The sequence below is a fragment of the Mirounga leonina genome, unplaced genomic scaffold, assembly GCF_011800145.1.
Source record: "Mirounga leonina isolate KUSES-001 unplaced genomic scaffold, KU_Mleo_1.0 Mir_129, whole genome shotgun sequence".
NCBI lineage: Eukaryota > Metazoa > Chordata > Mammalia > Carnivora > Phocidae > Mirounga > Mirounga leonina.
Genome location: NW_023270323.1, coordinates 29,936,731 through 29,952,006, shown reverse-complemented (window position 1 = coordinate 29,952,006; position 15,276 = coordinate 29,936,731). Strand labels below are relative to the sequence as shown.

The following is a 15,276-nucleotide window of genomic DNA, read 5'->3' as shown; positions in this document are numbered from 1 at the left end:
TAGCGTCATTTCCAAATATATTTCGTGATATTTTATATGTTTAAATAATCACTGATCAACTTAACATGTATTGAACTTTTCATGTGATTTTATATGGCTAAGCTTCTGAATATATTATTTTACAATATGAACTCCTTTAAATTAAGTTTTTTTTAACTTTATATTGAAATTTACACATATATGCCAAAAATTATACATTATTATAACTATAAATGAATTTTTCAAATTAAGTATACTTAGAGTGTTGCAAAAACAGAATATTACCAGCAGTCCTGAATTCCCCTACTCACCACCCACTTTGTAGTCACTATCTCCTAAAAGTAAAACTATGTGACTTCTAATAGCACAAATTAATTTTGCAAGTTTTGTGATTTACTCCTGTGTCTGTTTTTTATTCAAATCATACAAAGTTAATAAATATTGTTGCATGTATTTTGCATATTTTTCTTCTACTTATGTGTGTGATACCTTCATCCCTTTTGAAATTTTTTATCAGTTTTAATTTTCATGGGCATTTGGGTAAATTCCAGTTTTAGGTTATTACAAATACTGCAACTATGAACATATTAATACTTTTTTGGATAAACATATATACACAGGCCTATTGATTATGTATCTAACAGCTGAATTGTTGTGTCATGGGTGTGCTTATTTTTCAGCTTTAATAAATACTGTCACACAGTTTTTTCAACATGTGGTATTTTCCATTTTGCATTTGGCTGAGTATGTACTGGCATATCACTCTGTATTTAATTTGCATTTTTCTGGTAGCTAATGAAGTTAAACACCTTTTCACATGCTTAATAGTCATATGGGTATCCTCTTTTGTGAACTGCTATTTGTCTTTTACCCCAAAAGCTGTTGAATTTTCTTTCTTATTGATATGTGAGATATTTTCAGTATTTAAGTTGTGAGTTCCTTGTTTTATATCCATCTATCTATTCTCTATTGTATCTTTCATTTATTTCTCCATGGATCTACAAACCTAATAAATATGTTCTCTTGTTCTGTGAGTTGCTTTTCTAGTCCCTCAATGCATATTTTAATAGTAACATTAACATTAATAATAACATTAACAATTCCAGACTTCAAAAAAAAATGTTCTTTGTGTCTTTTTCTGCCTCCAAGGTCACAAACATGTTTAACTATGTTTTCTGTTAAAAACCTTAATATTTTATCTCACACAATTGATCTCTAATCTATCTGGAACTGATGTTTCTGTGTTCAGAGTAAAATGGAGGCAAAAATACATTTTTATTGTATAGATGGCTAATGTCCTAAACTATTCATAAAGAAAACAATTTCCCATTGCCTTATACCTGCTGGGAATTGCCAGCACTCCCTATACTAATGAGTGAAAGATTACTCCAAACTTTGCTGTGAAAAAGAGAAGGCAATGGGGTCAACACGTGGAGATAAAGACCCATTGCTCTTTGCTCCCACCTTTCTTGGTCCTTCAGGATAATCATACTTCTTTATCATTGTTTCTCAAGCATGTGATGTGTGACAAGGGGTCTTACTTGGAGCTAGGAAGATCTGTTTAAGGGTAAGATATGATATGCTAATCTGCATGTTTTGTGAGTTCTGATAAACAAAACCTAGGGTTATGGGTCTGTTCAGGTTTTCTATTTCTTCCTGGGTCAGTTTTGGTAGTTCTCTAGGAATGTGTCCATTTCTTCCAGATTGTCTAATTTGTTGGCATATAGTTGCTCATAATATGTTCTTATAATTGTTTGTATTTCTTCAGTGTTGGTTGTGATCTCTCCCCTTTCATTCATGATTTTATTTATTTACCTCCTTTCTCTTTTCTTTTTTTATAAATCTGGCTAGGGTTTATCAATCTTATTAATTCTTTCACAGAACCAGCTCCTAGTTTCTTTGATCTGTTCTGTTCTTTGGTTTCTATTTCATTGATTTCTGCTCTAATCATTATAATTTCTCCTCTCCTGCTGGGTTTAGGCTTTATTTGCTGTTTTTTCTCCAGCTCCTTTAGGTGTAGGGTTAGGTTGTGTATTTGAGACCTTTCTTGTTTCTTGAGAAAGGCTTATAGAACTATATACTTCCCTCTTAGGACCGCCTTTGCTGCATCCCAAAGATTTTGAACAGTTGTGTTTTCATTTCCATTTGTTTCCATGAATTTTTTTAACCAGTAAGGAAATTGAAGCAGTAATCAAAAATCTCCCAAGAAACAAAAGTCCAGGGTCAGATGGCTTCCCAGGGGAATTCTACCAAACATTTAAAGAAGAATTAATGCCTATTCTGAAACTGTTCCAAAAAATTGAACTGGAAGGAAAACTTCCAAACTCTTTTTGTGAATCTAGCATTACCTTGGTTCCAAAACCAGACAAAAGACCCCACCAAAAAAGAGAATTACAGAACAATATCCCTGATGAGCATGGATGCAAAAATTTTCACCAAAATACTAGCCAATAGGATCCAACAGTATATTAAAAGAAATATTCACAAGGGCCAAGTGGGATTTATTCCTGGGCTGTAGGCTTGGTTCAACATCTGCAAATCAATCAATGTGATACACTACATTAATAAAAGAAAGAACAAGAACTATATGATCCACTCAATAGATACAGAAAAAGCATTTGACAAAGTACAGCATCCTTTCTTGATCAAAACTCTTCACAGTGTAGGGATAGTCGGTACTTACTTCAATATCATAAAAGCCATCTATGAAAAGCCCATAGATAATATCATTCTCAATGGGGAAAAAAATGAGAACTTTTCCCCTAAGGTCAGGAACATGGCAGGGATGTCCACTATAACCACTGCTATTCAACATAGTACTAGAAGTCCTAGCCTCAGGAGTCAGACAACAAAAAGGAATAAAAGGTATCTGAACTGGCAAAGAAGAAGTCAAATTCTCACTCTTTGCAGATGCTATGATATTTTATGTAGAAAATCCAAAAAACTCCACCCCAAAATTTCTAGAACTCATACAGGAATTCAGTAAAGTGGCAGGATATAAAATCAATGCACAGAAATCAGTGGCATTTCTATACACCAACAACAAGACAGAAGAAAGAGAAATTAAGGAGTCAATCTCATTTACAATTGTACCCAAAACTATAAGATACCTAGGAACAAATCTAACCAAAGAGGTAAAGGATCTGTATTCAGAAAACTATAAAATACTCATGAAAGAAATTGAGGAAGACCAAAGAGATGGAAAAACATCCCATGCTTATGGATTGGAAGAACAAATATTGTTAAAATGTCTATGCTACCTGGAGTGATCTGCACATTCAATGCAATCCTTATGAAAATACTATCAACTTTTTTCAAAGAAATGGAACAAATAATCCTAAAATTTGTATGGAACCAGAAAAGACCCCAAATAGCCAAACGAATATTGAAAAAGAAAAGCAAAGCTGGTGGCATCACAATTCCGGACTTCAAGCTCTATTACAAAGCTGTAATCATCAAGACAATATGGTACTGGCACAAAAACAGACACATAGATCAATGGAACAGAATAGAGAGCCCAGAAATGGACCCTCAACTCTATGGTCAACTAACCTTTGACAAAGTAGGAAAGACTAGCGAAAGGAAAAAATACAGTCTCTTCAACAAATGGTGTTGGGAAAATTGGACAGCCACAAGCAGAAGAATGAAACTGGACCATTTCCTTATACCACACACAAAAATAGACTCAAAATGGATGAAAGACTTAAAGGTGAGCCAAGAATCCATGAAAATCCTTGAGGACAACACAGGCAACAACCTCTTCGACCTCAGCCACAACAACCTCTTCCTAGACACATAGCCAAAGGCAAGGGAAACAAAGGCAAAAATGAACTATTGGGACTTCATCAAGATAAAAAGCTTTTGCACATCAAAGGAAACTGTCAATAAAACCAAAAGACAACCAACAGAATGGGAGAAGATATTTGAAAATGGCATATCAGATAAAGGGCTAATATCCAAAATCTGTAAGAAACGTATAAAACTCAACACCCAAAGAACAAATAATCCAATCAAAAAATGGGCAGAAGACATGAACAGACATTTCTGCAAAAAAGACATCCAAATGGCCAACAAAGACCTGAAAAAGTTCTCAACATCACTTGGTATCAGGAAATACAAATCAAAACCACAATGAGATATCACCTCACACCAATCAGAATGGCTAAATTTAACAAGTCAGGGAATGACAGATGTTGGCGAGGATGTGGAGAAAGGGGAACCTTCCTACACTGTCGGTGGGAATGCAAGCTGGTGCAGCCACTCTGGAAAACAGTATGGAGTTTCCTCAAAAAGTTGAAAATAGAGCTACCCTACAACCCAACAATTGCACTACTGGGTATGTACTCCAATGATACAAATGTAGTGATATGAAGGGGCACCTGTATCCCAATGTTTTACAGCAATGTCCACAATAACCAAACTATGGAAAGAGCCCAGATGTCCATTGACAGAAGAATCTATAAAGAAGATGTGGTATATAGATACAATGGAATATTACTCAGCCATCACAAAGAATGAAATCTTGCCATTTGCAATGACATGGATGAAACTAGAGGGTATTATGCTAAGTGAAATAAGTCAATCAGAGAAAGAGAATTATCATATAATCTCACTTATATGTGACATTTAAGAAATAAGGCAGAGGATCATAGGGGAAGAGACGAAAAAATGAAACAAGATGAAAGCAGAATGGAAGCCAAACCATAAGAGGCTCTTAATCTCAAAGAGTTGTTGGAGGGGAGGGGGGTGGGGGAATGGGATGTCTGGGTGATGGACACTGGGGAGGGTATGTGTTGTGGTAAGTGCTGTGTGTTGTGGAAGACTGATGAATCACAGACCTGTACTCCTGAAACAATACATTTTATGAAATAATAATAATAAAAAATGATTTTTCATCATAAAAAGCAAAACAAAACAAGAACAACAAAAAACATAGCCTAGGGGACAGTGCATACTTTGATCACAGGGCAGCTGTTTGGGCTAAGAGAGCTTCAGGGAAGGCAACTCCCCATGGCATTCCTAGGGCAGAGTGGTCACGCAGGCCTTGGCATTCCAAAGGCTCATGTCCTTCTCTGAAAACTTCCCATCCCTCAGTGGTCTCCGTGTGACATCTTAGCAAGCCAGGTATTATGGATGATTTAATTCTCTACATTAACCCCAGCATACACCTTTATAAACTGAATGACTGTATATGTTAGTCTATTTTAGGGGTTCATGATTTTAAACCATTGGTCAGACTTAGGCTGTTTTTGTATGGCTTCATGTTTAACCTTGCACTGTTCTTACCTTATCCTCATTTAACTATCTTTCCAGGTGACATTTGTCCTAACTCCACTTTTCTTCCTCTTCTTAAAGACTGTTTTGGTTATATTTGGCCATTACATTTTTATTTGAATTTTAGAACCACTTTATAAATTAAAAAAAAAATCTCTTGAGGGGCGCCTGGGTGGCTCAGTTGTTGAGCATCTGCCTTCGGCTCAGGTCATGATCCCGGGGTCCCGGGATTGAGTCCTGCATCGGGCTCCCTGCTCAGCAGGGAGTCTGCTTCTCCCTCTGACCCTCCTCCCTCTCATGCTCTCTGTCTCTCATTCTCTCCCTCGCAAATAAATAAAATCTTAAAAAAAAAAAATTGCTTTAGATTCTTTCCCCTTCTTTCCCCCCACCTTGGTTTTTTCCCCTGCTCAGTCTCTCCTCTCTCTCTCTCTCTAAAATAAATAAATACAATATTTAAAAAATCTGAATATTATCCTCTTAGAAACAATGAATCATGGAACAGTACATCGAAAACTAATGATATAATGTATGGTGATTAACATAACATAATAAACCTAAAAAAAAAAAAAGAAAGAAATTACCTTGATGCAATTTCTTTATGTGTCTCCTCTAAGACATAGGTATTCTTCTATTCTATAGCAGAATTGAATTTTCTACAATAATACATCAAGTAATGTAAGATTTAGACTGGCTTATGGGCCATGCATGACATGTGTCTTCAGTATTTCTCCAAACTCAGTGTGCATGACTCATTCTCTTACTAAGTATATTCCATTTATACTGGATTGCTTACTGATCTTCAAGCATACCAAATTTTTCCTGTCTCAGTGCCTTATATATGTCAATTTTATTTGTCTAAAATATTCTTTTTGCAATACTTCACCTTGCTAAGTACTCTGAATGTCTGCTAAGAGGTCATTCCCTTACAGAGTAAATTCTTGATCACACCATCTGCCTCATCCCTCATATTGCTATTTTACTTTCTCATAGAACGTAATTCATTGATAGCACATTGATAACAGTCTAAATTAGTTTGTCACTCATTTATTTGTTATATTCCAATTTTGTACATCAAATAGAAGTCTACAAGAAAGAAGAAATCTTGTTTAATTTGTTCAGGAAAGCTTAGATGTGTTCTTTAGATATCACGTACTAATAAATATATTTACCTAATTAGTAGAAATTATGTTATATAAAAAGTAAACGTTGGTTACATAATTCAAACATGGATTTTATGATATATAATTTTTGAGAGCAATGAGAATTGACAATGATTTGAATCAACAATTTTCTACAAGAATATTGGGAAAGGATATTATAGGTTACTCACCTCAAACATCTCATTTTATAGATAGGAAAACTCATAACTAAACAGGGAAACAAACTTCAGCCAGTGTCAGATATTTCACAATAATTCCTAAGTGACTTATTTTTTACTTCTATAAACTTCTTAAAGTAATAGTACTTGGACTTTTTTTTTTTTTAATACTTGTTGGGATTATATATCCTATTGTATTCTCTTTTGAACAACAGATAAAGTATAATGATTTCCTCCACTCAGAGATTCTGTCAGGAAGTACAGAAGAGTTTTTGGAAAATAAACCATCTGGTGAAAGGTTAGTAAGTAGGAAATCATCAGTAGAGGAAGAATGAATTATAAGTAAGGGGTTTTTTTTTATTCTTATGTTAATCCCCATACATTACATATAAGTAAGGTTTTATCATAGAAATAACATTGATTTTCAGGCCAGTAGAATGGCACTATACACAAGAAATTATGCTTTGTGATTGTTTTGAACACTTCTTATATTTGTTGTAAATAATAAAATTTCCCAGGTACCAGTCTTATAGGACTTCATTTCTCAAACAAAGTGTATGTAAATATGTCTTCTCAATAAAATCTATCTAGGATGATTATAGATTCATTTTTTAAAATATTTCTGAGCATTTTTTCCTCACATATTTTAAGCACCTTTATCAAGCTAAAGTTAAAAACCAAAATCTCATTTTAGCAGGAAACTTCTGCCTCTGGAAATGCTTTTATGCATTTCCTCAACCAAACCTCCTCTGAAGGAAGGCTAATTATAGGCTTCAATATGCACCTGGGTGAAAATTAGCTTTTAAGCAGCCTTTAAAATAAATGGTTTTTAATTATTATCATTATGCAAAAGCTGCATAAATGCCCTTACTTGTGCTTATAAAGTAACATTTGCTATAATCACCTTTAATATCCAGGAGCAACATAAAGGTTTTCTTTTCTTTTTTACTAAAAAAAAAGTGGAAAGAACATTCATTATCAATTCACAGGTCATTTTATTGTATTTTATGAGGACAAATGTTTTAATTGAAATACATCAACTGCTAAACATATACTGAATGCCAGTTACTTAAAATCAAACTTAAAATACCTTGAAAATATGCTTAATTACTGAAGATTAAAGGTAAATATACAAGATATTCAGCTATAATGTTGAATTTTCTTATTTGATTATGCTTAGGTATTAAACATAACATTTCTATAGAGAAGATAAAACACGTCCATTTAAAAAATAAGAATTTGCTTTATTTATTTAAAAATTATTTGACCCAAAATATTTTTTCTCTTAAGAAATGATAATACTTAAAATTGCTGTGTTTGTGCTTGTGTGTGCCTGTGTATGAGTCAGAGAATAACTTTTGTTTCCACAAAACTTACTTAAAGGCAAAATGCACTACAGGTCTATTTTTATTCAAAATTAGAGGCAAAACATTTTTTTAAAACACATGCAAACAAATCGAAAACACCTATAAAATAGCAGCTTGAGGTAGACATGATGAAGGGGTGGAGAGCAGAAGCAGTATGCTGTGATAATTTGGGGTGGCATAGCAGCTGACTTAACTTTTGTTGTTTTTCTTTTGATTATTTTCTTTCTGCAGCTACTTTTTATAAGAAATGTGTGAGAGATGAAGGTGTGGTATTTTAAAAACACTGTTTGCAAATTTTTATTTGGGATTAAAGAAAGTATTCTTCCAGACAATGATTCAAAAAGGTAACTATTAGAATAATTATTAGATTAAATGAACTATATTTTTAATATTATATGTAATCACAAATCCAGTATCAATCAGTAAATTCTGATGTTAATTTATTTACTCTCATATGATTAATTACAGTCATAAAATTGAAATGTGTTATTGGCTACCATTCTTAAAAACTCCAAATGGAAGGTGCAAAGCTGTAGCTTCGCAGGGATCATAATAATTATTGCATTAAACGATTTGGATGATTGAGGCTGAAATCTGTGATTATATTTTTGCACTCCTGACTAAGTTTATTTCCAGCCTTTGTTGGGAATGGGGCCCTTATTTGTGAAGACATAGTAAGTTCTATGTTAATGGAGGGACACGTTGTGTGGAACTCATTTCCTAACCTGGTCTTTTCTACTTTGCATAGTTTCATCCTCCTAAGGACCCTTAAACTGACTCATCCTCCTAAAGACCCTAGATGTGTAGAAGGGAGTTATAAAACATCAAGTAAATCAATAAATAACTCAATCTATGAAGATATCATTGGACATGAATTTATAGATCTATAACCACCAATGATATATTTTTATTTTTAAAACTTTAGGGGTTTGGTTTTGTTTTTATAAATGGTATGCTCTGCAAAAATGATAGAAATGAAGAGCAATTTTAAGATATTATAACAAACAAATGGCCTGAGAGAAGATTGAGCATGTGAATCAGATTCCCAGTTCCATAGTTTGAACAGGCATTTACAGCTTGAAGTAATGTCCATTCCTTTTTATCCATGCAGCCCAGTAAATAAAAGAACAAAAACTTAATAAAGAAAAGTTAATACTATCTTTAGATGTTTAAAATCAGAAATTAGATGATATTTGGAGATCATATTTGGAATGAAAATACAACTTAGCAGGCTATTTTTATGTTGTTTTTATTAATCATGAAGGGCCGGTAGGTAGTTCTATATTGTTATGTCAGTTAATGGAGAAGAAATACTGATTTTACATGTTTCCATTTGCCAAACATAGAAATAAAAGGCACAGACATTGTGTCCCTACAGAAGGTATTTTATATTCAGTTTTTCTCCAAGTAAACTTAGCTGTTTGAACATCTCATTTGTACAGTATCCTTTTTGCTGAGACATCATATCCACTCACCTTTGAGAAAATTTAAGGAACAACAATGTGACTGCTGAGTTATTGATTCACTTAGAATAATTATTATTCTTGTCCATTAAGGACAGATCCTATAGCCTGCTTTGAAATCCTAGGATAATAAAAAGGGAAGCTCAAGTATTTTATTTTGTTTAGTTTTATTTAAGTTTTTATTTAATTCCAGTGAGTTACAGTGTTATATTTGTTTCAGGAGTACAATATAGTAATTCAACAGTTCCATATACTCATCATGACTCCTTAATTCCCATAACCTGTATAACCCATCCTGGCCCCCGTAACCATCAGATGGTTGTCTTTCCCTTTGCTTGTTTGCTTTGTTTCTTAAATTCCACACAGGAATGAAATCCTATGGTATTTGTCTTTCTCTGACTCTTTTCACTTAGCATGATACTCTTAAGCTCTAGGCATGTCATTCTTTTTTATGGCTGAATAACAAGCCAGTGTGTGTGTGTGTGTGTGTGTGTGTGTACCTATATCTATATTCTTTATCCATTTTATCCATGAATCAACTGATGGACACTTGGGCTGCTTCCAAATCTTGTCTATTGTAGATAATGTTGTGTAAGGATGCACGTATCCCCTTGAATTAGTGTTCTTATATTCTTTGGGTAAATACCTAATCATGTGATTAGTGGTTATATTTGGCAACATTAATGTTGATAACAAAATGGTGTAAATTTAACAGTTTCTATCTTTTGAGGCAATGAGTCTTCCAGGAAATAAAAATGAGAAAGAAATAATTTTCAAAAAGCAGTTCATAACCCATTAACCAAGGTGTGATTCTCAACTGTAAGGAAATGATTGGTATGAGATAGATATGAGGGAATGTAGCACCATGGGAAGAGAAATGTTTGTCCTGTAAGTATCCCATCATTCCTTGCTGTATCAAAGAGCTTCTAGTCCTGTAAGAATGTGCAAACTTCCTGGATTGGCATCAGTCAGGATCTAGTTAAGAATACATAGCTATTCTTTGTCTTTCAACAAAGATAATTATCACAGGTGGTTGATTACATAGATGTATTAAGTGTATGTGGGTTAATGTATTAGTACCTCCTTTTAAGACTTTTGCATGAGCCTAGACGGCCATCAACAGATGAATGGATAAAGAAGATGTGGTGTGTGTGTGTGTGTGTGTATTTATATATATATATATATATATATATATATATAAATATATATATAATGGAATATTATGCAGCCATCAAAAAATGAAATCTTGCCATTTGCAATGACATGGATGGAACTAGAGGTTATTATGCTAAGTGAAATAAGTCAATCAGAGAAAGACAATTATCATATGATTTCACTGATATGTGGAATTTGAGAAACAAAACAGAGAATCATAGGAAAAGGGAGGGAAAAATGAAACAAGATGAAACTAGAGAGGGAGACAAACCATAAGAGACTCTTAATCTCAGGAAACAGACTGAGGGTTGCTGGAGTGGAGGGGGTTGGGAGGGATGGGGTGGCTGGGTGATGGACACTGGGAGGGTATGTGCTATGGTGAACGCTGTGAATTGTATAAGACTGATGAATCACAGACCTGTATCCCTGAAACAAATAATACATTATATGCTAAAAAAAAAAAAAAAAAAAAAAAAAAAAGGCTTTTGCTTGATTCCATGCTACTTTGCTGAATACATATTAGGGAATTAAAGTTTGTTGTTGTCTTCCTCTGAGATATTTTAATGCTATACATTTGGGGATGATAACAAAGTTTTTAAAAGGGTGCTTTTTTATTTTTTGAATAATTTGACACGTGTTAATGATAGGTTCCCACAGAATGCATACATACCTACATTTACCAAGGATATTTTGTCAAATATGTATATAATCTAACAGCTTTAATGAGGATATTTTGATATATATGTAGAAATTTGAAAGGTTCTAGAAATTAACCAATCTAAAGAATCTCAATTTAAAAATGAAGAAACTTTATTTTTTAAAAATATTTAAATAATGTGTACTTGATTTTTGTATCAGTCATCTCCCTGTCAAAATATATATGCATATTCACATACACACACATATGCAAACAAGCTTTGAGAGGACATAGGAAATATTTCCACTCTTAATCTCAAAACATCTCCAATGTACTCTGTCATCACATATAATCAATTTTAAAAATACATATTTCAATATATACTTATATATAAACATGATTTGCATGTAAATATAAATATATATTTAATATGCAGTATATATTCAAATGATTTAGTAAATAATGTCTAGAAAATATTTTAAATTATTATAGTTTCAGAATGTATAGTTTCATACATACAACGTATGTATGAATAAATGAATATGGCATGAGAAATTACATGTTTCACTTTTAATATAGGTAGAATTTTCACAAGAAATTGAAATATACTTCTCAATAACATGTTGAACAATAAAGAAAATAATAAATTACTATCAAAATGTGTAAAATTCAAGGGACTTAAATGTCAGAATTTTTTTTACTTTAGAATTCAGGTATTTTAATTATCTTAAGCAAATAGTATTATGAAATATTTAATGAAGTAAGAAAATCTTGTTTAAGGACCAATTCTTTGAAAAGATATTGGATACTATTTTTTATTAGTCCCATATTTATGGTTTCTTCTTTTTGTCTCAGGTTTATTCCTTTAAATTTAGCTAGATGATACCATTTAATATTTATACTCAGTAAAAGTACTGTAGTTTTTGAAAATCTGTTGCATTATAGTCAACAATTGCCCAAGTCTGATTTATTGAGCTTATATACTTTTCTTCTATATATTTTTTCCTACAGTATGAATGGAATCATTGCTGATTTTCTATGCACATAAGAATTGAATTTCTTCAAATAAATCTTATGTTTCTTTTGTGCCCACAGAGACATCTGGATACTCATCAGAAGTGTAAAAATCCCAACTAGAAAAAAAAAAAAAGAATTATCCTTTCTTATTTCTATGATAGATATAGCAAGTTCTATTAGAAAAAGAACCTATTTAGCTCTTAAAATATTTCTCAAGTGATACTTCTGTATCAATTTTCTTTACTCATATTAATTGCCTAGCATAATATATATTCTATTTTTACCACATGGTTGAATAAACATAGAAAGTACATAGCAGAGGTCAAAATAAATCCACATTTTTTTATATCCCACTGCCACAAAGTATTTCCAAATAAGGAATTTTTATCTTTCTGAATTTTTCAATAGTAGTTTTCTGTATGTATATAACATACATCTAGACACACATGCATATAGCAAACCACGTTAATTATGATTCAAAAATTTTATACAGTGGAACAAATAATGGATGAAATGGATGTAATACATACCCTTTCCAATACATGCAGTTCATTTCAATTTAACTCTCTTATGTGTGTTAAAATGCCCAGCATTTAAGATTACACACTCATGCTCCCAGCCTTCCCTTCAGAGACATCACGGACACTTGAAGGACACAGCACATACACATGTCTGTCTGTGTTCATGCATAAGAGTTTCAAGTGAAGTGTATTATTATCACCACTTCTGTTAACAAATCCTTGTCGCTAGTAAATATGTTTGAGCTACATTTTCTAGGTTGGATTAAGCCACAATTACCTAGAGATTTTTGTTTCATTATATTTTAATACTTCTAAAAATATCCAAGATAAAAATAAAAATGGAAGCATAAAATCCTTTTGCAAAGCTGCCAAACTTTAGTACTATGAAAACTTGTTATCAGAAACCACTTCTCTTAAAGCTGCACTTACTTAAATGTCAAATAACCTAGTCTTACCTGGCAGTGTTTGTGTCATGACTGTGAAACTAATCCATGATCCAATCTGTTAGATTAAAACATAAATTAATAAATACCTATGATTAATCTAATATTTTTATTTGTGATATTATATAAGTAATGTGAAAGCTTAAAACACAGTGGGAAAACTATAGGTAGAAATAAATGTCACCCAAATAATAATTTTGTTGTTAAATATGATAGTCATAATGCCATAAAAAGCATCATATTCATAAAACAAAATGAAAGATATTGTTCCAAAAACTTTGATGATAAAAAAAGGAATCCTGAGGGTCGCCTGGGTGGCTCAGTTGGTTAAGCGACTGCCTTCGGCTCAGGTCATGATCCTGGAGTCCCGGGATCGAGTCCCTCATCGGGCTCCCTGCTCAGCAGGGAGTCTGCTTCTCCCTCTGACCCTCCCCCCTCTCATGCTCTCTCTCTCTATCTCATTCTCTCTCTCAAATAAATAAATAAAATCTTAAAAAAAAAAAGGAATCCTGAAACATCTCAAGACATTTTATATGAAGATTGTAAAGTTTTCTTTAAAAATAAATATATACGAAAATATTCATTTTTTTGCAGGGAAAATTGTGGTTAAATGTTCCAATTTCCTATGCCTATAACTTGAAATTAAGAGTCTCATGCTCTATCAACTGAGCTAACCGGGCTCTGTATGCCTATAACTTGAAATGAAATAATATATCATAATATATATCTCTGATATACAGATCTACCGATAAAATCTGTGTATAATCATATATATTAAACTTTAATATATGTAAATACATAAGCATATGCATTTAGTATATCAGAATAAAGTTTAATTATTTACATACATAAATAGCATACCTCATAAGTGTAGTTAGGACATGAAACCAGGAAAAACATCCATGTGAAGGGGTTATAATTTGGACTTGGAAAACAGGCATTAATTCCTTTTAGAAAGAAGAGTAAAATATCAATGATGCTACATATTGTAAATTTAATCATATATGTCTTATATGATTCTGAATTCCCTAGAATAACTTATACAACATAAAATGCCATCATATATTTATAGAAACCTATTTCCCAAATTACTTAGAAGAATTCCAGTTTCAAATGTTATGACCTTTTGACTCAAACAGAATACCTGCCATTTTCTATGTCTATAGCTATGTTGATGATAATCAGTTCTTTAAAATTCAATATATAAATGTTATTTTGCATAATAGATGCAGCTGAATTGTACACTGAAATCAGTAAATGTGCTTTAACAATTGCATGCCTCTTCTCTTTTAGTGTTAAAGGCAATGATTTGGTTGAGGTTATTAAATACTTCAAACATCCCTTTCTATTTAATTAGTGAAAATCCAAAGGGAATTTTGTAAGGATGTCATTTATATTAGGAAAGTGTGAAAATCTCTCATAAGAGGATTACAGTGAATATCAGCATAGTTAATATTCAGAAATACCACATAAATTATTTCTGCTCAGCAATCAGGATTGTGATTTACAGTTTTCATTATACTTACCATATTGCCGCTTGATTTTTGTGTTTTTTTTTGCCTTTTAACTTCTTTCAAGAAATATTTTAGATAACAAATTTATAAAGATTTCAAGTTGAACTTTGAGCAATGGCACTTGTAAAAGTAAATATGAATTATAAATTACTGGTTATTCTCCATAGCAAGTTTAATCAAATAACACATCAACTAATCTCTTTTAGTTATAATTCTAAAGTCATAATGAAATGTCAGTATTTTGTTTTCAGACTTGTAACTATCGTTAAACTATCAAAGTAAAAAAATATATTAGGTACTGTGCAGATTTCATGTACTGCTCATTTCAACATAAGGATAAAAACATACCATTTAATATTACAGATTCTCTTGATAACTTACATGCAAGTTCCTTTGTGTAATGTCCATATATTCATCAAAAGATAAGTGATTGAGGAACCTAGTATCCATGTTATAGAAACTGAATTTCAGAGGTGGAAGATACACACAAGATAATCTGGGTTAAACCTAGTTTATGACTGTTCAGCCTCTAGTGGTGGTGGAAATGTTCAGGGATCCACAAATACACATTTCTTCTAGTTTGTAAAT

At 32.4% G+C, this 15,276-nt stretch overlaps 1 protein-coding gene across 4 annotated transcripts in view; it reads right to left on the bottom strand.

Annotated features, from left to right (window-relative positions):
- The window catches only part of TECRL (trans-2,3-enoyl-CoA reductase like), a 187,484-nt gene that overhangs the window by 69,692 nt on the left and 102,516 nt on the right, over nt 1–15,276 (bottom strand). For 2 of the 4 annotated variants that reach the window (XM_035004898.1, XM_035004899.1), the window contains exons 10-12: nt 14,036–14,121; nt 13,187–13,232; nt 11,345–12,326 (exon numbers count right to left, since the gene is read on the bottom strand). The exons of the other annotated variants lie outside the window; for them this stretch is intronic. In XM_035004898.1, coding sequence (XP_034860789.1) covers nt 12,199–12,326; nt 13,187–13,232; nt 14,036–14,121 — 260 coding nt within the window. In that variant the 3' untranslated portion in view covers nt 11,345–12,198. Of the gene's footprint in view, nt 1–11,344; nt 12,327–13,186; nt 13,233–14,035; nt 14,122–15,276 lie in introns of those variants that run through there. 4 annotated transcript variants of the gene reach the window in all.